Consider the following 16,552-nt stretch of genomic DNA (forward strand, 5'->3'; position numbering starts at 1 on the left):
TACTGGTTAGGAAGTTCCTATCGAAATCACGAAGCTCTCGATATTAATAAGGTGAATGAGCCAATTAAAATACTAGGTATATTTTTCACTTATGATCAGCGTAAAAGCAGAGAGCTTAACTTTGACCTTACTTTAAAGTCAATAAGAAAGTCCTTAAGTTGCTGGCAATGGAGAAACTTAACATTAATTGGTAAAATTAAATTAGTCAAAACATTTGCTATGCCTAAGTTTATGTATCGGGCCTCCTTTATCTCTTTTGATAAGGATATAATAAAAAGCATAAATTCTGTGATATTCAATTTCGTGTGGAGAGGCAAAGACAAAGTCAAAAGACTAGCCTTAATTAGTGAATACGAAGACGGTGGCCTCAAAATGCCTCACCCTGAATCTTTAATTAAAACTCAAAGAATTGTGTGTCTTGCAAGGTATTTAGATGATAATAGTAGTCCGTGGAAAGTTTTCTTGTCTCATTATCTTAAGAATGTAGGAACCAGTTTTCTGCTTCAGTGCAATTTCAATCCATCGCGCCTACCCTGTAAACTACCTTCTTTTTATAAAGAATGTCTTGAAGTTTTGTCTGACTTTAATGGCAATCACGATATAATAGCTACAAAACAGGACGTTTTAAATGTGACTATCTGGAACAACCAGAACCTCTTGATTAACAAGAAATCAATATACAACAAGAGAATAAAAGAAGCAGGTTTTGTGAAACTTGGAGATATTCTCTCAATTGACTCAAAATTAAAAAGGTGGGACGCTTTTAGAGAGAAAAATCTCTCCTTGTCAGATTACTTACTCCTACAAGGCATTTTTTCCGCCATTCCGCCTAACTGGAAACAGCTCCTTAACGTTGGAGAGAATAATAACAACCGAATTGACAAAACTGTTTCAGACGATGTTCAAGACATAACTAGAATGACTTCAAAATCAATCTATTCCACCCTGGTCAAACGAATCCAGATTTCTCCGACTGCCCAATCTAAGTTTAATTCCGTATATAATATTTCAGGTAATATAGACTGGAAAAATATCTATCTGTTGCCGGGTCGAGTCACTCTTGACACCAGAACGAGAGCCTTTCAATACAAAATCTTAAATCGTATTCTCTACACCAATAAAATCCTATATAAAATGAATTTGGTTCCTTCTCCGATGTGTACCTTTTGTGGAGATCACGAAGAAACTCTTGAGCATCTTCTAATCAGCTGTACCTACACTAAAAACTTTTGGCTTTCGGTTATTTCTTGGTTAAATACTTACAATATGAAAATTGATAAGCTTGATGAGGTAACAATCCTCTTTGGTATTTCCGATAATAACCCTGGGAATTGTTTGTTAAATCACATAATCATTCTTGGAAAATATACCATTTATTCATGTCGTTGTAAAAATATCAAGCCGTCTGTATCCTTACTGAAGGCTAAAACATCTGAAACTCGGAAATTTGAATTTTTGATTGCAAAAAAGAATAAAAAAGAATCTATTCATTATAAAAAATGGGAAAACATGTTAGTGTAACTCAATAGATGAGTATCGGGTATTAACAGTTATAGACGCAGTTGTATATACAGTCGTTCTACCAAAAAAGGAATTTGATGTAGAAGTATTTGTCCAAATTAGGCTTATATTATTATATAACCACAACATAAATTAAATCTAGCCGACTGTGAATGTAATGTAATGTAGTATTTCGTAATTAGTGTTAGTGAGTAGCGTAAGCGTTAGTGTAATTAACTTTGTATTTGTTTGTATGACTCTAGTATTTGTGCTTTAAGTGAAAATAAAAAAAAATGTTAAAAAAAAAAAAAAAAAAAAAACAATAACTATGTAATATTCATTAAATCTTAATTACCATATAAAAGTACAATAGGTAAAGGAAAGCAATATGGGAGAAACTGAATTCCCATATAAAAACTGCTCTCCAAGGCTAATATAAATAACTACGTTGTATAAGAAAGAAGCTGGAGAAACAACTGAACAGTGAACAAAAAGTAATATCTGAATAAATCTCATTTCAAGATAACAAAACAAAACTATGTACAGGGATAATTCAGTAATCGAGATCTGAAGGAATTCAAACTGGAAGCTGATATAGCAAAATTAGGTAAAGAGTTCCAATAAGTTAAATAAGAAATGTTGTGTAGGCGTCTCAGCGAAAGGTATATCCAGACGACTTGCATAGAAAAACTGGCCTCAGCTATCGCAACTAACTTTTTAAAATAGTGTTTAAAACTAAACTGGTGAGCAACACTCTGCGAACAGTAGTTGTAAAACTGCTTTATTCTCCGACGCGTTTCGTCTAACTGTCGAAAACTTTTTTAGGGAGTTTTACAAGTAACACTAAACGCCTGTATTTATAAGCCATAGTTAGCGGCTATACGGGGGCCAATGACCATAAAGGCTTGGCCAGACCTACCAATAGGAACAGGAGAAGTTGCAAAAAATTTAAACATTTTTTGGGGCAAGGTGGGAGAAATATTTGGGGGTCACGGTTTTGGTTTTCTTTTTTCGCCACGCACTTTGCGCTGTAAGTTACAAAACGTAAATATGATTCTTCTTGATGCCCTTCCGGATGCCACCAATACCCTTTCCAATGCCTCCATTGTTTATTACAGCAGTAAAAGATATTTGTGCAATCAACACTTTTGAAAAATCGCTTAACATTTTATTTAGCGAAGTTTCCTGTCGAAATTTCGGCTTTACAACACCATTTCACTATTTTTACGATGGATATGTCTCTATATGAAGTATTAACGTTGTTTCACCACTGATCATTCGTATTTCGATCATTTCTTCTTCCCCCGCTCGTCGCCCGTGATGTAATAATTCCCAATGCTGAATGATAGAAGGGATTGATGGGGGGAGGTCTGGGACGGGAGAAGGGGTACATAGAACCTTTCTTTCTTGCAATTATTGCACTTAAAGAAATGTAACAGTTCACGTAGCATCAATGCATCCATCTTGTGCGCGGGTGAGAATCAAAGAACCTATTTGGTGCCTTTTTCTGGTGCCTTCTCCATTACTGGGGGCTATTCGAATTTCTTTTTCACACTCCTTTGTGGCCCAGCGATCAACAGCTTTGAACAGTTCCACCTCCTTTACATTTAATACTTCTCTCAGTTCAAAGACGACAATGTTTTTCTCTCCGGTCAAAGAGAAAGAGATAACTGCAAAGGCGTTTGAAATGTTATGGTGCAATTGATATTCTACAACAGGTAACCGCTCTAAGCAGCTGGAAAATTTAAATAACGAAGATTAATTTTATTAATTTTGTCTCTTCTTACAACTGAACAATGTCTGACTCGTCGGAAAAATTTAACACTGTCCTCGATAACCTTTCTTTTCTTTCAGTTCATCGCTCTTACTACTTCAAAAGGCAAGTAATATTTCTGCACGGTTTTCTCTTATTTTCTGGCAAGATGCTTTATGAATATCTTCAACCCTTAGCACAAGCGCTGGAAACAAAAATTGAATAAATCCATATCTTATTTCAAGAGAGAAGTGATGTCACCAGACAGTTGCATCAGATGATGAGTCACATATGTCTCACAAAACTTCAATTCTCAGAATTTTCTCGGTGATTATCAGCCTAGTTTCCAAATAACTAGCGAGAGACATTGCTCATCGACAATCACGTCTTGCAGAGTGAATCAAGAAGAGTCATCTTTGTGTGTCTCGTGTCAGTGCAAAATAATGCAAAAAGTGCTAACAGCAGCTTTTTGTATTTTTGGAATGAACGGGAAAGCCCAAGGAAGACTGCGTCTTCGAAGTCCAAAGAGGGTTTTCTTTCGCTTTGTCAGATGATGGACAGGTCAAGAGGAATGGCTATCAAATTGAGGGAAACCCCCGTTTTTGTCTCTCTTCGCTTTTTCATTTTTAACTTAAAGCAGAAGATCGTCGCTTCCTTTGCCATCAGCATATAACAGAACAGTTCAGCTAGCCAATGAGCTCGATAGGATTCGTGGGTCTATTTGATCTAAATCTTATACTGACTAAAGAAAGGGGAGTTTCTGAAGCTGACGACGTTTCAAGCATTGACCCTTCTTTAAAGTGAGACGAAGGGCTAACGACTTCTTACATTTACAAGAAAGTAAAAGAGAGCATACGAAATATTTAATTCCATTCCTTAAAACAACATTTAGCTACCAAATTATCATTCATTCTATAAACAACAGGGCTCTCTAACTGACTTATAAGGATCACATCTAACAAGTGTTTTGGGTCAACTCTGATAGGTCCGCATAGCGATCTAACTTGTAGTTTTATATCTGCTGTGTTTGTCAAAGGATTCACATGTGTATACCTGGACATCCGCGATGACTGATATTCTTTTTACAGTTCCCAGCGCCATATTGAATTAGTAACCGTGCACACACGATAATGAGGCTGGGGTTGACCCGGCGGTTCTTTCAAACAGCTGATCTGCAGACATTTCACGATCTAATGCACTTTTCAGTGCGATTTCTCCCTTCAAAATAGTTCTTTAACACAACAATATGAAAATTTCGTCATTAGATGACATCCAGAAACTCGAAGCAAGAGATCTCAGGGAGATTTTAAATATAAATTAAAATCGACGGGCTGAATTAGAGCCGACTTAGTGTTGAAAGTTTATGCTTTGCTGATGTGACACGTCCTTCCATCGAGTAGTGGAGAAAACCGAGAACTTCTTACAGATGTCCAGGACCTAGAACAAAACCAGAGCGACTTCAGATACGAAGTAACTATGGTAAGGATTTCAGCCCTTAGATGGGCGAGCAATCTCCGTAATTTACCCGAGATGAATTTCAGTCAGCTTTACGATTACCCCGTTGTTTCACTAGAATATCGTCACATCGTGTTGAGAGGAACGCATTACAGGAAGTACCACAGAAGCTGTTCAGTATGGCTTAGAAAGCGAGACAAAGGCTGCAGCCCTCTAGGTAGAGGAGTTTGTTATTGCTGCTGTTGTTGATGTGGTAGTTGTTGTTGTACCATATTTTTCAGTTAAAGTTGTTCCCATTTTGTTCACCAAGATATCTTTTAGTTTGCCATTTGTACATTTTATCCTATGGGAAACTATACAATAGAGCCTGTAGAACCACTTGATTATAACCCCTGTTTCTATCAACCCATGAGGAAAACTGTAACCAACAGATGTCATAATATTTTCAAACCCATCTGGCCCAGGACAACTTATGCTCGTGATACATTGAAAACCATTTCAGTTCGCAACTCATGGTAATTTATTAGGTGGCAACACACCATTGAAAGAATCAGACCAAAATATTTGACAATTTAAAAACTCACAGAAGTGACTGATTCATGTAACTTCTCCAAACACTATACAGCAAACAGATAATGTTAATACTGAAAGTTATCAGGCAAAAGTTATGATCTTACATCAAATTCTCATAACTTATTTACAAGCATATGTGTAGCAACTAGAAGGGAGAATTAACAATCAGATCTTGGATAGTTAAGGGTTAAAGGAAGAGAACAAAAATGCGTCCTCTCAGCTACTGATCTCAACAATGCTAGTCCTTTACACACATTTTCTGTCAGTGATAAACATTCAGTGAATTGATATTCCCATTCTTAGCACTCAGAGGCTTTCTGAAACAAAGGTTTGCTATACTAGTTCTTACTGCATTGTGTTAACCAATGTTATGATATAATTTTGAGATGTAAAGAAGATACTTAAAAGATTGAGAAATATATCCAAATCAAGATATTTATTTTATCCTGTTATAGTTACCATAAGATTTGTTTGAAAGAGAATCTTTCAGACCATTGAAATGTATGAGAAATTATATTTTGCAAGACTTCTATCAAACTTTTTATTATGAGGACAATTTTGTTAATAATAAAATTTAGTGTCATAGTTCATCTTTGTGTCAAGAACTCTTTTAGTTGGAGAAACTCACTTTTTCTTTTTTTCAATTTGAAGCATCAAATTGATTGATACAGCACACCATAGTGGATTACTATCCTATCATAAAAAAACAAAAACAACAACTACTGAAAACTGCTTTTGTCACAATCGCTACTAAATTTGAGTCAGCTTTCTGGGTCTGCCATAATAAGTGAAAACTCTGAAGATGCAGTGTCTTGGTTATTTTATTAAAAGCAATTACTTTCCTAGAGTTTCTCTGCTAGGAGTGTTTTAGGCAAGCCATGTAGTAAACAGGTGAGCAGCACTGAACTTCTTGACTTGCTGCCAGAATAAAAAAAGCTCTACTGAACTTAAAACAATTCAGGTACCTACTAGAAAATTTGTACTAATTTTGCAGCAATAGTTACCCTCATCCATAATTCACAGAGAATAAGATAAGTATAGAGCGATAAATACTTAGCAAAAATACATGCCTCCGTGCATAAACTTGAAGAAGTGAAAGCTCGTAGGCAAACCATTGGGGCCATAAAATGTATTTGAACAACCAAAAGCGGCACACAGCTTTCCTTTCTTTTTGGAAGAAAAATTAGCTTTATCGAGATTTCGGCTAGGACCATCCATTTTCCTTAAAAATCGAACAATTTTACTGCTCACGTACGAACTTCACCAAAAGCTCTCACAGAAATTTAACATGAGTCAACCCCAGCCTCGTTCTCACATGTGCGCGGTTGCATTTCCAATATGGCGCTGGGACCTATTGGACTTTCACGGGGCTCTGCGTAAAAGGGACGGTTTGGTTAACGTTAGAATTTTAACTTGGATACTGAAAACAAAATTCCAGGAAACTGTCCTATCTTTTCATCAGTCCCATTAGAGTCATTCCCCGAGCTACGAAATGTAAATTGCACTCCCTGGCACTCCACTGATGCTTGCCCGTCTTTGCCGTACCACGAGCCAGGGCCCTTAATGAGCGACTTTACTTTGTATTCTTTATCTGCCTTCAAAATAACCGGACGATCGAACAACACATCAAAGCCATGATAAAAATTGGCATCGCTTTTTTCTGAAGCATAATTTCCTGCTCGACTCACAAGCGAAGTGTTGTCCATGAGATCAACAATGTCTGTTGTAACTGTATACTCGCCGCCTTTTGAGCCAAAATGCTGAACTCCGTAAATTTTAACAGGCTTCTTGACGGTGAGAATGATACATTCAGGAGTCATACCGTAATCCCAGTATTTCCTTGGGGAACAAAACCATTTAAACCTGCAGCATCGGTGCACAATTCTACTGGCCTTTAAGAACGGCAAAGGAGTATTTATCAGACCATTGTAGTATTTTGTCATGTTTCCAAACTCTTCATAATTTAAGATTCGCGAATCAAATACAACAGATGCAAAATCCTTCTGTGGTATCAACGGAAAGCGTATTCCTTTCACAATTTCTTCTCCAAGAATTCGTCTCTTTGTCTCGCCATCGGAAGTCACACCTTGCCTTTCACATTCTTTTGTGGCCCAGCGATTAACAGCTTTGAACAGTTCCACTTCTGTCACATGGAACACTTCTCTCTTCACAACAGATTCGACAACAGATCGCTCAACTGTAACAAATTCATCTGACGTCATCGCTTCTTCGGTCTGCTCCTCAATTACTTTCCAGCATCGATCTTCTAAGTCTTTATCTTCAAATTTCTGTGCGTGTGGCAGAATACAAAACACGTTCGATGCTATCAGGTGGCTTCGAAGATATTCTTTTCATTTCTTGAGAAGCGAGGGCACCAGATATTTGTTCGCCAAGTACAGTACTTGCATCACATTACTTCCGCTTAAATTCACTTGGTCGGTGTACAAGAAACGGAACAACTCCAACAGACTCTCATAATCACAGTCAGGCAGTTCAATAGAGTCTTGAGTCTCCGCTATTCGACCATAGAACATGGCGAAGAACACAGGACTACTGATTGCGAGCACAAACTTGTGAGCTGGGATCACCTTCTTACTTTCACTTTCACCAGTCGACACAGGAACAACAAACTTCACATCGCTCAATATCTCGTTGTTGAAAATGAAGGCAGTTCTTTCGACGAGAGTTGGAAGTTCCGTCTGCCAATTATCTTCAGCAGCCATTGCCAGGTTTTGCTTTCAGTTCTCTTCACAAATTAAACTCTATTAAATACTATAAACCTTTGACGTCAAGGGAATCAGTTGACGCGACACAGTTGTTCCTCGAGTAACGCAAAGGAATAGATTCCTCGTTTCCAAGCTCTTTGAGCCTTTGCTCACGAAGTTACGATGACCAAACGGTTTCATTTAATCTGATATATTCTAACAGTTTGACTAATATTGTTGTTTGATCAATCTGAAAATTCTACCGAAATAAAAATTACAGCAGAATGACTGACTCATAACGTGTCTACCATCTTTTTGCACACGCTGAATGATAGAGAGGATTGCGGAGAGGGTCTGGGACGAGGAAAGGGGTACATAGAACCTTTTTCAATTCAAATCTTAATATTTCTGCCTTTAAAGAAATTTAACGGTTCACGTTAGTATCAATGCATCCATCTTGTGCGCGGGCGAGAATCGAAGAACCTATTTGGTGCCTTTTAAGACATAACATCGTAACAAAAATTTAAAAGGAAACGACTAGGGAAACTGGTTCGTTATGTCGACGGTTCGCTATATCGAAAACATCGATTTAACGAATTTGCGGAAAAACAACCAAAATTTTCGTGACATCGGGAGATGGTTGATAGATTTTTTTTTCTGGTGTAAGGCAGTTGAATAGTCTTTAGTCTCCGCCATTTGACCATAGAACGTGGCAAAGAACACCGGACTTTTGATTGCAAGAACAAACTTTTAGGCTGGGATCACTTTTTTACTTTTACTTTCAGCAGACGACACTGGAACGACAAATTTCATATCGCTCAGTGACTCATTCTTGAAAATAGAAGTGGTTCTATCAACAAGAGTTGGAGGTTTCGTTTGCCAGATTTCTACAATAGGCATCTCTTTGGTCTGCTCCCAGTATCTTTAAGGGTCTTATCTCACACAATGTGACAACAATTTGAGGCAACAGTTAAAAGACAACTATTTTTTCTCTCCGATCAAAGAGAAAGAGAAAACTGCAAAGTCACGTTTAATGTAAAGATGCAGTTGATATCCTTCAACAAGTAACCGCCCCAAACAACTGGCAATTTGTATTCTGAAGATTTGTTTTGTTAATTTTGTCTTTTCCTACAACTCAACAGTGTCTGACCCGTCTGGACAATTTAACACTGTCTTCAATAACCTTTCTTTTCTTTCAGTCCATCGCTCTTACAACTTCAAAAGGCAAGCAGTATTTCTGCACGGTTTTCTTTTCTTTTCTGGTATGGTGGTTTATGAATACCTCCAACCCTATGCACAAGCGCAGGGAACAAAACTTGAATCATCCTACATATCTCATTTCAGTAGAGAAGGGATCTCACCGGACAGTTGCATCGGCAATGAGTCATACACGTTACAAAAAACTTAAATTCTCAGAATTTTCGCGGTGATTATCAGTCTAGTTTCGAAATAACTCGCGAAAGACATTGCTCATCGACAGTCATGTCCTACAGAGTGAAATGACAAGAGTCATCTTTGTGCATCTCGTGTCACCCAAAAATGGTGCAAAAAGTGCTGACAGCAGCTTTTTGCAATTTTGGAATGAATGGGAAATTCCCATGGAAGACTCCGTCTTAAAAGTCCAAAGAGGTCTTCATTTCGCTTTGTCAGATAATGAAGAGGTCAAGAGGGATAGGATTTCTCCCTTCCGTGTCTTCAAATTGAGGAAAACCCCCGTTTTTGTCTCTTCTCGGTGTGTAAAGTTTAATGTAAAGCAAATTAATTTAACTCATGCTACCGCTAAATGAATATGATAACAGGCTCACACAGATCACGAAACACATCATGAGCATTCATAGCTTAAACGTTTGGTACTTCAATGACGATCTCAACGGCTTCTCTTGGGTAAACTGGATCAAAAATTGGAAAATTCGAAATTGACAAACTATTCAGGAGGCAAAATCCAACTGAATTAGCATGACGTATGGCATGTTGATCATTTCACAAAAAGAGAGCTTTGCGCATTATTTTCTTCTTTCAGCTCTTTTTTGCCATCTTGCTACAACAATTCACATAGAGAATTCGCAATTCACATAGACCTGTAGACAATTCTCATAGAAAAGATTTTTGTTAGAAAGCTGAAGATGGGTGGGCAACTTGACTTTCTGGTGGAAAGGGTGTCGAGTTTTGAGAGAGAAATAATAGTTGAAAATTCGGGAAAAGTGAACCCACGGTCACGATTATTGATAGGAAATGATAGCAGTCAGATAGCGTATAGGTGTGATTTTGCAGGCTATCAGCCCTCAAAGTGACTTGATTTTTATCACATGTTTAAAACAGAAGAAAAAAACAAAGAAAAGCGCAATTTCCAAAGTTGTAGTTTATATGACGTGCGATAATTGATGAAAACGTTTTACAATTTTCCCCAGCGTTATTAAATCTTGCGCGTGGATTCTTGATATTCGAGAGAATTTAATTTTTAGCCGCCTTGTTTTTATTCTTTTGTGCCTTTCCTTTTTCTATGTTCATGCTATAAATTAATACAGTACAGCTAATTTTTGACCCATATACATCAATTCGAAAGCCATTGAACATAGCTTACTCCAGGCGTTCAGTAAATAAAACGGTGCGCGATATTAGACAGCGACATAGTAAAGGAAGAGTTAAAACACGAGCGAGGCTTGGGTCGGGCGCCATTATGACCCAAGCCTCCCTCACCTTTTCACTCCTCCGCTACTGGCTCAACGTTTGCTATTTCGCCATTTTTTTTTCTGACTGATCACAGGTTTCTGTGAACAGTAATAGGCTTTAAACCCTCATCAATCGCTTAAGTTTCGCTGTAATTTACTAGGAGGGGGCGGGGGGAGTCTCCACCTAATTTCCACCTATGCTTATAGCTTCGACTAAACATGAAAGATGGAAATTGGGGTTGACTTCTACCCTCCACTGAGGGCATGAAATCAACCTTTGCTCGTCTGGATTTAAGAGACATTTCTCCCTACCAAGATTGGCTTGTTGGTTGTAAATTAAATACTGTCAGCTCTACTTGACTAAGACCTAATGGCTTTCTTTTTATTTTTTTTTTGTCTAATTATTTTCTCTCCTCGATTTCGTTTGACTCGAATCGGGTCACTCTAGAAAAGAGGGATTGAGCTCACAATTTAAAAATCGTTGTTCGGGACAAACAAATTTCTTTCTATGAGAGTTGGGGGATTTGTCTGCCATTTTTTTTCTAGTAGTCATCGCCATGGTGTGGTCTAAGTTTTATTCAAATTCTTTATTTGACGAAGTGGATGAAACACATCCTCATCGAGTCCAAAATTTGTGCCGTAGGTTGATAGAACGTTGGTATCGATCTGAATGTGGTACTACTCTAAGTTTTGGACACTAACGATCTTGGCGTGGCCAATTGACACATACGACCTCGATCTAATTTTGAATGGCAACGTGAAAACCACTTGTGTGAATTCATGTCACTCATCATTGGTATGAGAAAAAAAAGCTTGACCAGTTTAAACTAGGCGAAATATTGTTAGACAATTTCTCTAACACTCGGTTGAATTCTTTTATTTTCTGGCTTGAACTCCCAATAAAATTTTCTTCTTTCGGGGACTAGTCCAGTCTTGACCTTACTGAATAAGCTGTGTTCGTCTCTGTTGACATAACATTTTATTCCTTCGCATTATCCTACCTACTAGATTTCTCATTTCTCCACCATAGTTGCCGACGTATCTTCACAGTTTTCTACGTGACAACGATGAAACATGATCTTTTTGGCCGCACTCTTATTGGAGACACTTTTTGGCCGCCAAATCGTAGTTTCAATACGCAAAAAATGGTCAAATTGCTAACGGTAAGAAAATTGGCCATTTTACGACTAACAGTTAACCGCAAATAATGACATACTGGAGATAGGAAAAATTTTTACGGTTAACTTATTAACGACAAACACTTAAAATATATCTCTTTTTACCACTATTGGCTGAGTTTTTAGGCCGTTTTACGGCTAACGGTTGACCCCACTGAGACCCTCACATAAGCCTGAAAATAATGAGTAGTGACGGAGAATTGTGGGCTTAAACGTTCAGACTGTGATGTGAATAAAAGGTGGGTGAGGAGAACATCACAGTGAAATGCCTGAAATGCGCCCGGTTTCATTGCAGCTCCCGTCTTACTCTTCATCAGTGCTTGCTAATTTTCAACCAGTACACACCTCTTGTGATTTTTGGGCCCGAAAACTGACTAGATGCTGACAACACATCCTTCTGTTACTAATTAACCCCTTCATTCCCAAGATCTCGATATCATTTTTTCTTCCCCGTTAGCGATACCAGTTTCTTTAAATTTCGCCCAAAATAATGAAACGTAAATTGCACTCCACGGCACTCCACTGATGTTTGCCCATCTCCGCCGTACCATGACGGAGGGCCCGTGATGAGCGACTTTACCTCGTATTCTTTATTTGCCTCCAAAATAACAGGATGATCGAACAACACTTCAAAGCCGTAATAAGCATGGGTATCGCTTTTTTCTGAAGTATAATTTCCAGCTTGACTCACAAGCGAAGTGTGGTTCATGAGATCAACAATGTCTGTCTTAACTGTATACTCGCCGCCCTCAGAACCAAAATGTTCTACTCCGTGTAACTCGATAGGCTTGTTGACGGAGAGAAGAATACAGTCAAGGCTGATGCCACTGTAACACCAGCCTTTGGCGAACTCGTTAAACCTCTGACATCGTTGCTTGTAGGAAATACCTCTTCGGGTTTGTACGAACGGTAAAAGGATTATTCAAAACAGTGGGGGTGGCTGGAAAACTTTGGTTGAGTCAAAATAAAATTAATTTGATCCCCACCCCCACCCCCTTTCCCCCGTAAAGCTCTGCATTATTCTAATGATATCCCTTATTGGCAGTCAATTTTATATAGTCCCCTCTTTATACTCTATTGGCGACGACAGATCCCCCCTCCATTCTCCCTGAAAATCTTGTGATCCTCTAAATCCTGCAACCCCTTCCCCCCCTCCCCCCATAAAGCTCTGTATTATTCTAATGATACCCCTAATTGGCAGTCAATTCTCTATATTCCCCTCTTTATACTTTATTGGCGACGACAGATTCCCCCCCCCCCTTCGTTCTCCTTGAAAATCTTGTGATCCCCAAAATCCTGCAACCAACCCCCCCCCCTCCCCACTCCAAAGGCTCTGTATTATTCTAATGATATCCCTTATTGACAGTCAATTTTCTATAGTCCCCTCTTTATACTCTGTTAGCGACGACAGATCCCCCCTCCATTCTCCCTGAAAATCTTGTGATCCCCTAAATCCTGCGACCACTCCCCCCCCCCCCTTCCCTCCCCAAGGCGAGAATACTGACTGGTCTCAAAGTAAAGCTTTTATTTACCAGGGGGATTCTCCATCTAATTTCTGGCTGACGATACAACAAACTGTTCGAAGGTTTATTTTCATTTCAGAAAATCATTATTGTTTAATGTTACAACTTAAGTAATAGGTGAGACATTCCAAAAGCATTCCAATATTCCGTCGTAGCACTTAATTCACTTCTGCACACTAACAAGGTCGCAAGGAATAAAAGTACGGTACGTATTCAATAATTTTTAACTTCATCAACTATTAGCAGCAAAAACAATCCAAAACTAATTTCCAATTATTTATGCCTGACAAGTACTAAATATGAAAGCTGGAAATTGGCCACTCGTTTCCGTAGTCCCATTGGCACTCTCTACTGACTTCATGAAATTGACCAGCACTCCTTTCGATTCAAAAGACGTTACTCCCTCTTCTCCATGCCATGATAAAGGACCCTTGATAAGCGACACAAGCCTATATCTTTCATGAGCCTCCAAACGAATTGGCGGATCAAACATTACATCGAAGCCATAATAATTATTAGTCTCTTCCTTTATGGAAGAGTATGTTCCTGATTCCTTTCCGAGACAAGAATTGTGGGCTGAAACTTTAACTTTGGTTGAAACAGTATACTTGCCACCGTCTGAGCCAAAATACTGAACACCATGTAGCAAGATTGGCTTGTTTGTTGTGAATTCAATACTGTCAGTTCCACCCGAGTATGACCAAATTTCCCCGCTTTTATGAGCTGGAGGAAAGAACTTTGGAAATCGATTACATCGGAACAAAAGGCTCCTTGCGGTATCCTTAAATAACAAAGGATATTTTAAAACGCCGCTGTAATGTTTCATCATGTTTCCAACCTCATGAAAAGTGAGAATATCAGAATCAAATACAACTGACATAAAATCCTTCATGAGTATCAATGGAAATCGTATTGCTTTAACAATGTCCTCCCCAAGAATTCGTCTCTTTGTCTTTCCATCAGGAGTAAATCCTTGCCTTTGGACTTCTGCTGTGGCCCAGCGATCGACTGCCTTAAACAGTTCTAGTTCCGTTACGCTCAACTCCTCTCGCTTCACAACAGATTCAACAATAGATCGCTCAACTGTAATAAATCCATCTGAAGTCACAGCTTCTTCTGTCTGCTTTTCAATCACTTCCCAGCATCGATCTTCCAAATCTTTATCTTCATATTTCTGAGCGTGCGGCAGAATGAAAAACACATTTGATGCTTTTAGGTTGTCTCGAAGACATTCTACGCATTTCTCGGCGAGCGAAGACACCATGTATTTGTTCGCCAAGTACAGTACTTGCATCACATTACTTCCGCTTAAATTTACTTTGTCGGTGTACAAGAAACGAAACAACTCTAACAGACTCTCGTACTCACAGTCAGGCAGTTCAATCGAGTCTTCAGTCTCCGCCATTTGACCATAGAACATGGCAAAGAACACGGGACTACTGATTGCGAGCACAAACTTGTGAGCTGGGATCACCTTCTTACTTTCACTTTCACCAGTCGACACAGGAACAACAAACTTCACATCGCTCAATATCTCGTTGTTGAAAATGAACGCAGTTCTTTCGAGGAGAGTTGGAAGCTTCGTCTGCCAATTATCTTCACCTGCCATTGCCAGGTTTTGCTCTCAGCGCTATTCACAAATCAAACTCTATTGAATACTATGAACCTTTGCCGTCAATTGTAGTGGTTGACGTGACACATTAGTCCCCCGAGTCACGCAAGGCTGTCAACGTCTCTGCTCATGAAGTTACGATAACCGAACGGTTTCATTTAACCTGTTATGTTACAGGGTTTGAGTAATATTGCCGTTTGATCAATCTGAAAACTCTATCGAAATAATAAATATAGCAAGTTTACTGACGTATTACGCATCTATCATCTTTTTGCATCCATAATCGGTCCTCAATGCTGAAGAGAATTACTGCATCACGGGCGAGGAGCGGGGGAAGATCGAAATACAAGTGGTCAGCGGGGAAACAACTTTAATACTTCATATAGAGACATATCAGTTGTAGTTGCAGAAAACAATAGTGTTTGTAAAGCCAAAATGTTAACAATATACTTTGCTAACTAAAATGTTAAGCAATTCTTCAAAAGTGTTGATGGTACATATATCTTTTACTGCTGTAATAAACAATGGAGGCATCGGAAAAGGCACCAGTGGCATTAGGAAAAGCACCAAGAAGAATCATATTTACGTTTTGTAACTTGCAGAAAACAACCGTGTTGTAAAGTCAAAATGTTACCAAGTTATACTTCGCTACTTAAAAAGTTGAGCAATTTTCCAAACGCTTTGACTGGAACAATATTTTTGCTGCTATATTAACGAACGGAAGCATCGGGAAAGGCATCAAGAAGAATGATATTTACGATATGTAACTTATTGTATGACGAAAAATAAGTATCTTGCCTTGTTTGAGGCGTTAATCACAGTTGGCTTGCTTTTCACTTGAATTTTGCAATATTGACTTTCGATTCCAGAAAAATGAAAAGCTAAGCAACTCTACAAAAATTTTCTTCGCGATTTTTATATTTTTAGAGTCATTAAAAAGTTTATATCCACAGCCTAAGATAAGAAATTTAATATTTCCATCAGCTGTAGTTCTTTTAGTGTTTATTATGTAAATTCAATCGCCCCATTTCACGTGGAAAAAGGCAAGTAAGAAAACACTGAGCTTCGAGAAACAGCCAAGTTAAGGCTAATGTGTTAACCATGCTTAAATATTTATGATCAAGGCCACTCGTTTAGGAGACCTTTGTCCAAAAGATCCAGACGTTAAAATAATTCTGTTTTCCGTTCGAAGTGTTTTTTTTTTCCTATTCAATTTAACAAGTGCACTTAGAATGAAAACTTACGTCCGAACCGAACGGCAGGTGAAAGTTTAACAAGTTTAATGATGCTTTTTACCACTGTACAAAATCCTACCAAAAGTATAACTACTAATAAAAACCACAACAATATCTAATAACTAACAATAACCATGTAATATTCATTAAATCTTAATTACCATATAAAAGTACAATAGGTAAAGGAAAGCAATATGGGGGAAACTGAATTCCCATATAAAAACTGCTCTCCAAGGCTAATATAAATAACTATACGTTGCATAAGAAAGAAGCTGGAGAAACAACTAAACAATGAACAAAAAGTAAAATCTGAATAAATCTCATTTCCAGATAACAAAACAAAACTATG

At 38.2% G+C, this 16,552-nt stretch overlaps 1 protein-coding gene and 1 pseudogene across 2 annotated transcripts in view; both read right to left on the bottom strand.

Annotated features, from left to right (window-relative positions):
• The window catches only part of LOC149039193 (BTB/POZ domain-containing protein 6-like), a 39,185-nt pseudogene extending 31,083 nt beyond the window's left edge, over positions 1-8,102 (bottom strand). The window contains exon 1 of the transcript XR_016180682.1: positions 6,633-8,102. The product of XR_016180682.1 is annotated as a BTB/POZ domain-containing protein 6-like (transcript). The remainder of the gene's footprint in view (positions 1-6,632) is intronic.
• Positions 8,103-13,406: 5,304 nt separating this feature from the next.
• LOC113678581 (BTB/POZ domain-containing protein 6-B) lies at positions 13,407-15,294 on the bottom strand. Its single transcript, XM_027195478.2, has one exon. The coding sequence runs from the start codon at positions 14,963-14,965 to the stop codon at positions 13,634-13,636; it is 1,332 nt and encodes a 443-aa protein (XP_027051279.2). The 5' UTR covers positions 14,966-15,294; the 3' UTR covers positions 13,407-13,633.
• Positions 15,295-16,552: the final 1,258 nt, after the last annotated feature.

This window comes from Pocillopora damicornis, chromosome 10 (genome assembly GCF_964200805.1).
Source record: "Pocillopora damicornis chromosome 10, jaPocDami1.2, whole genome shotgun sequence".
Classification (NCBI taxonomy): domain Eukaryota; kingdom Metazoa; phylum Cnidaria; class Anthozoa; order Scleractinia; family Pocilloporidae; genus Pocillopora; species Pocillopora damicornis.

Coding starts and splice junctions, on each gene's coding strand:
- LOC113678581 (XM_027195478.2), bottom strand. CDS start 14,965: ATGGCAGGTGAAGATAATTGGCAGACGAAGCTTCCAACTCTCCTCGAA.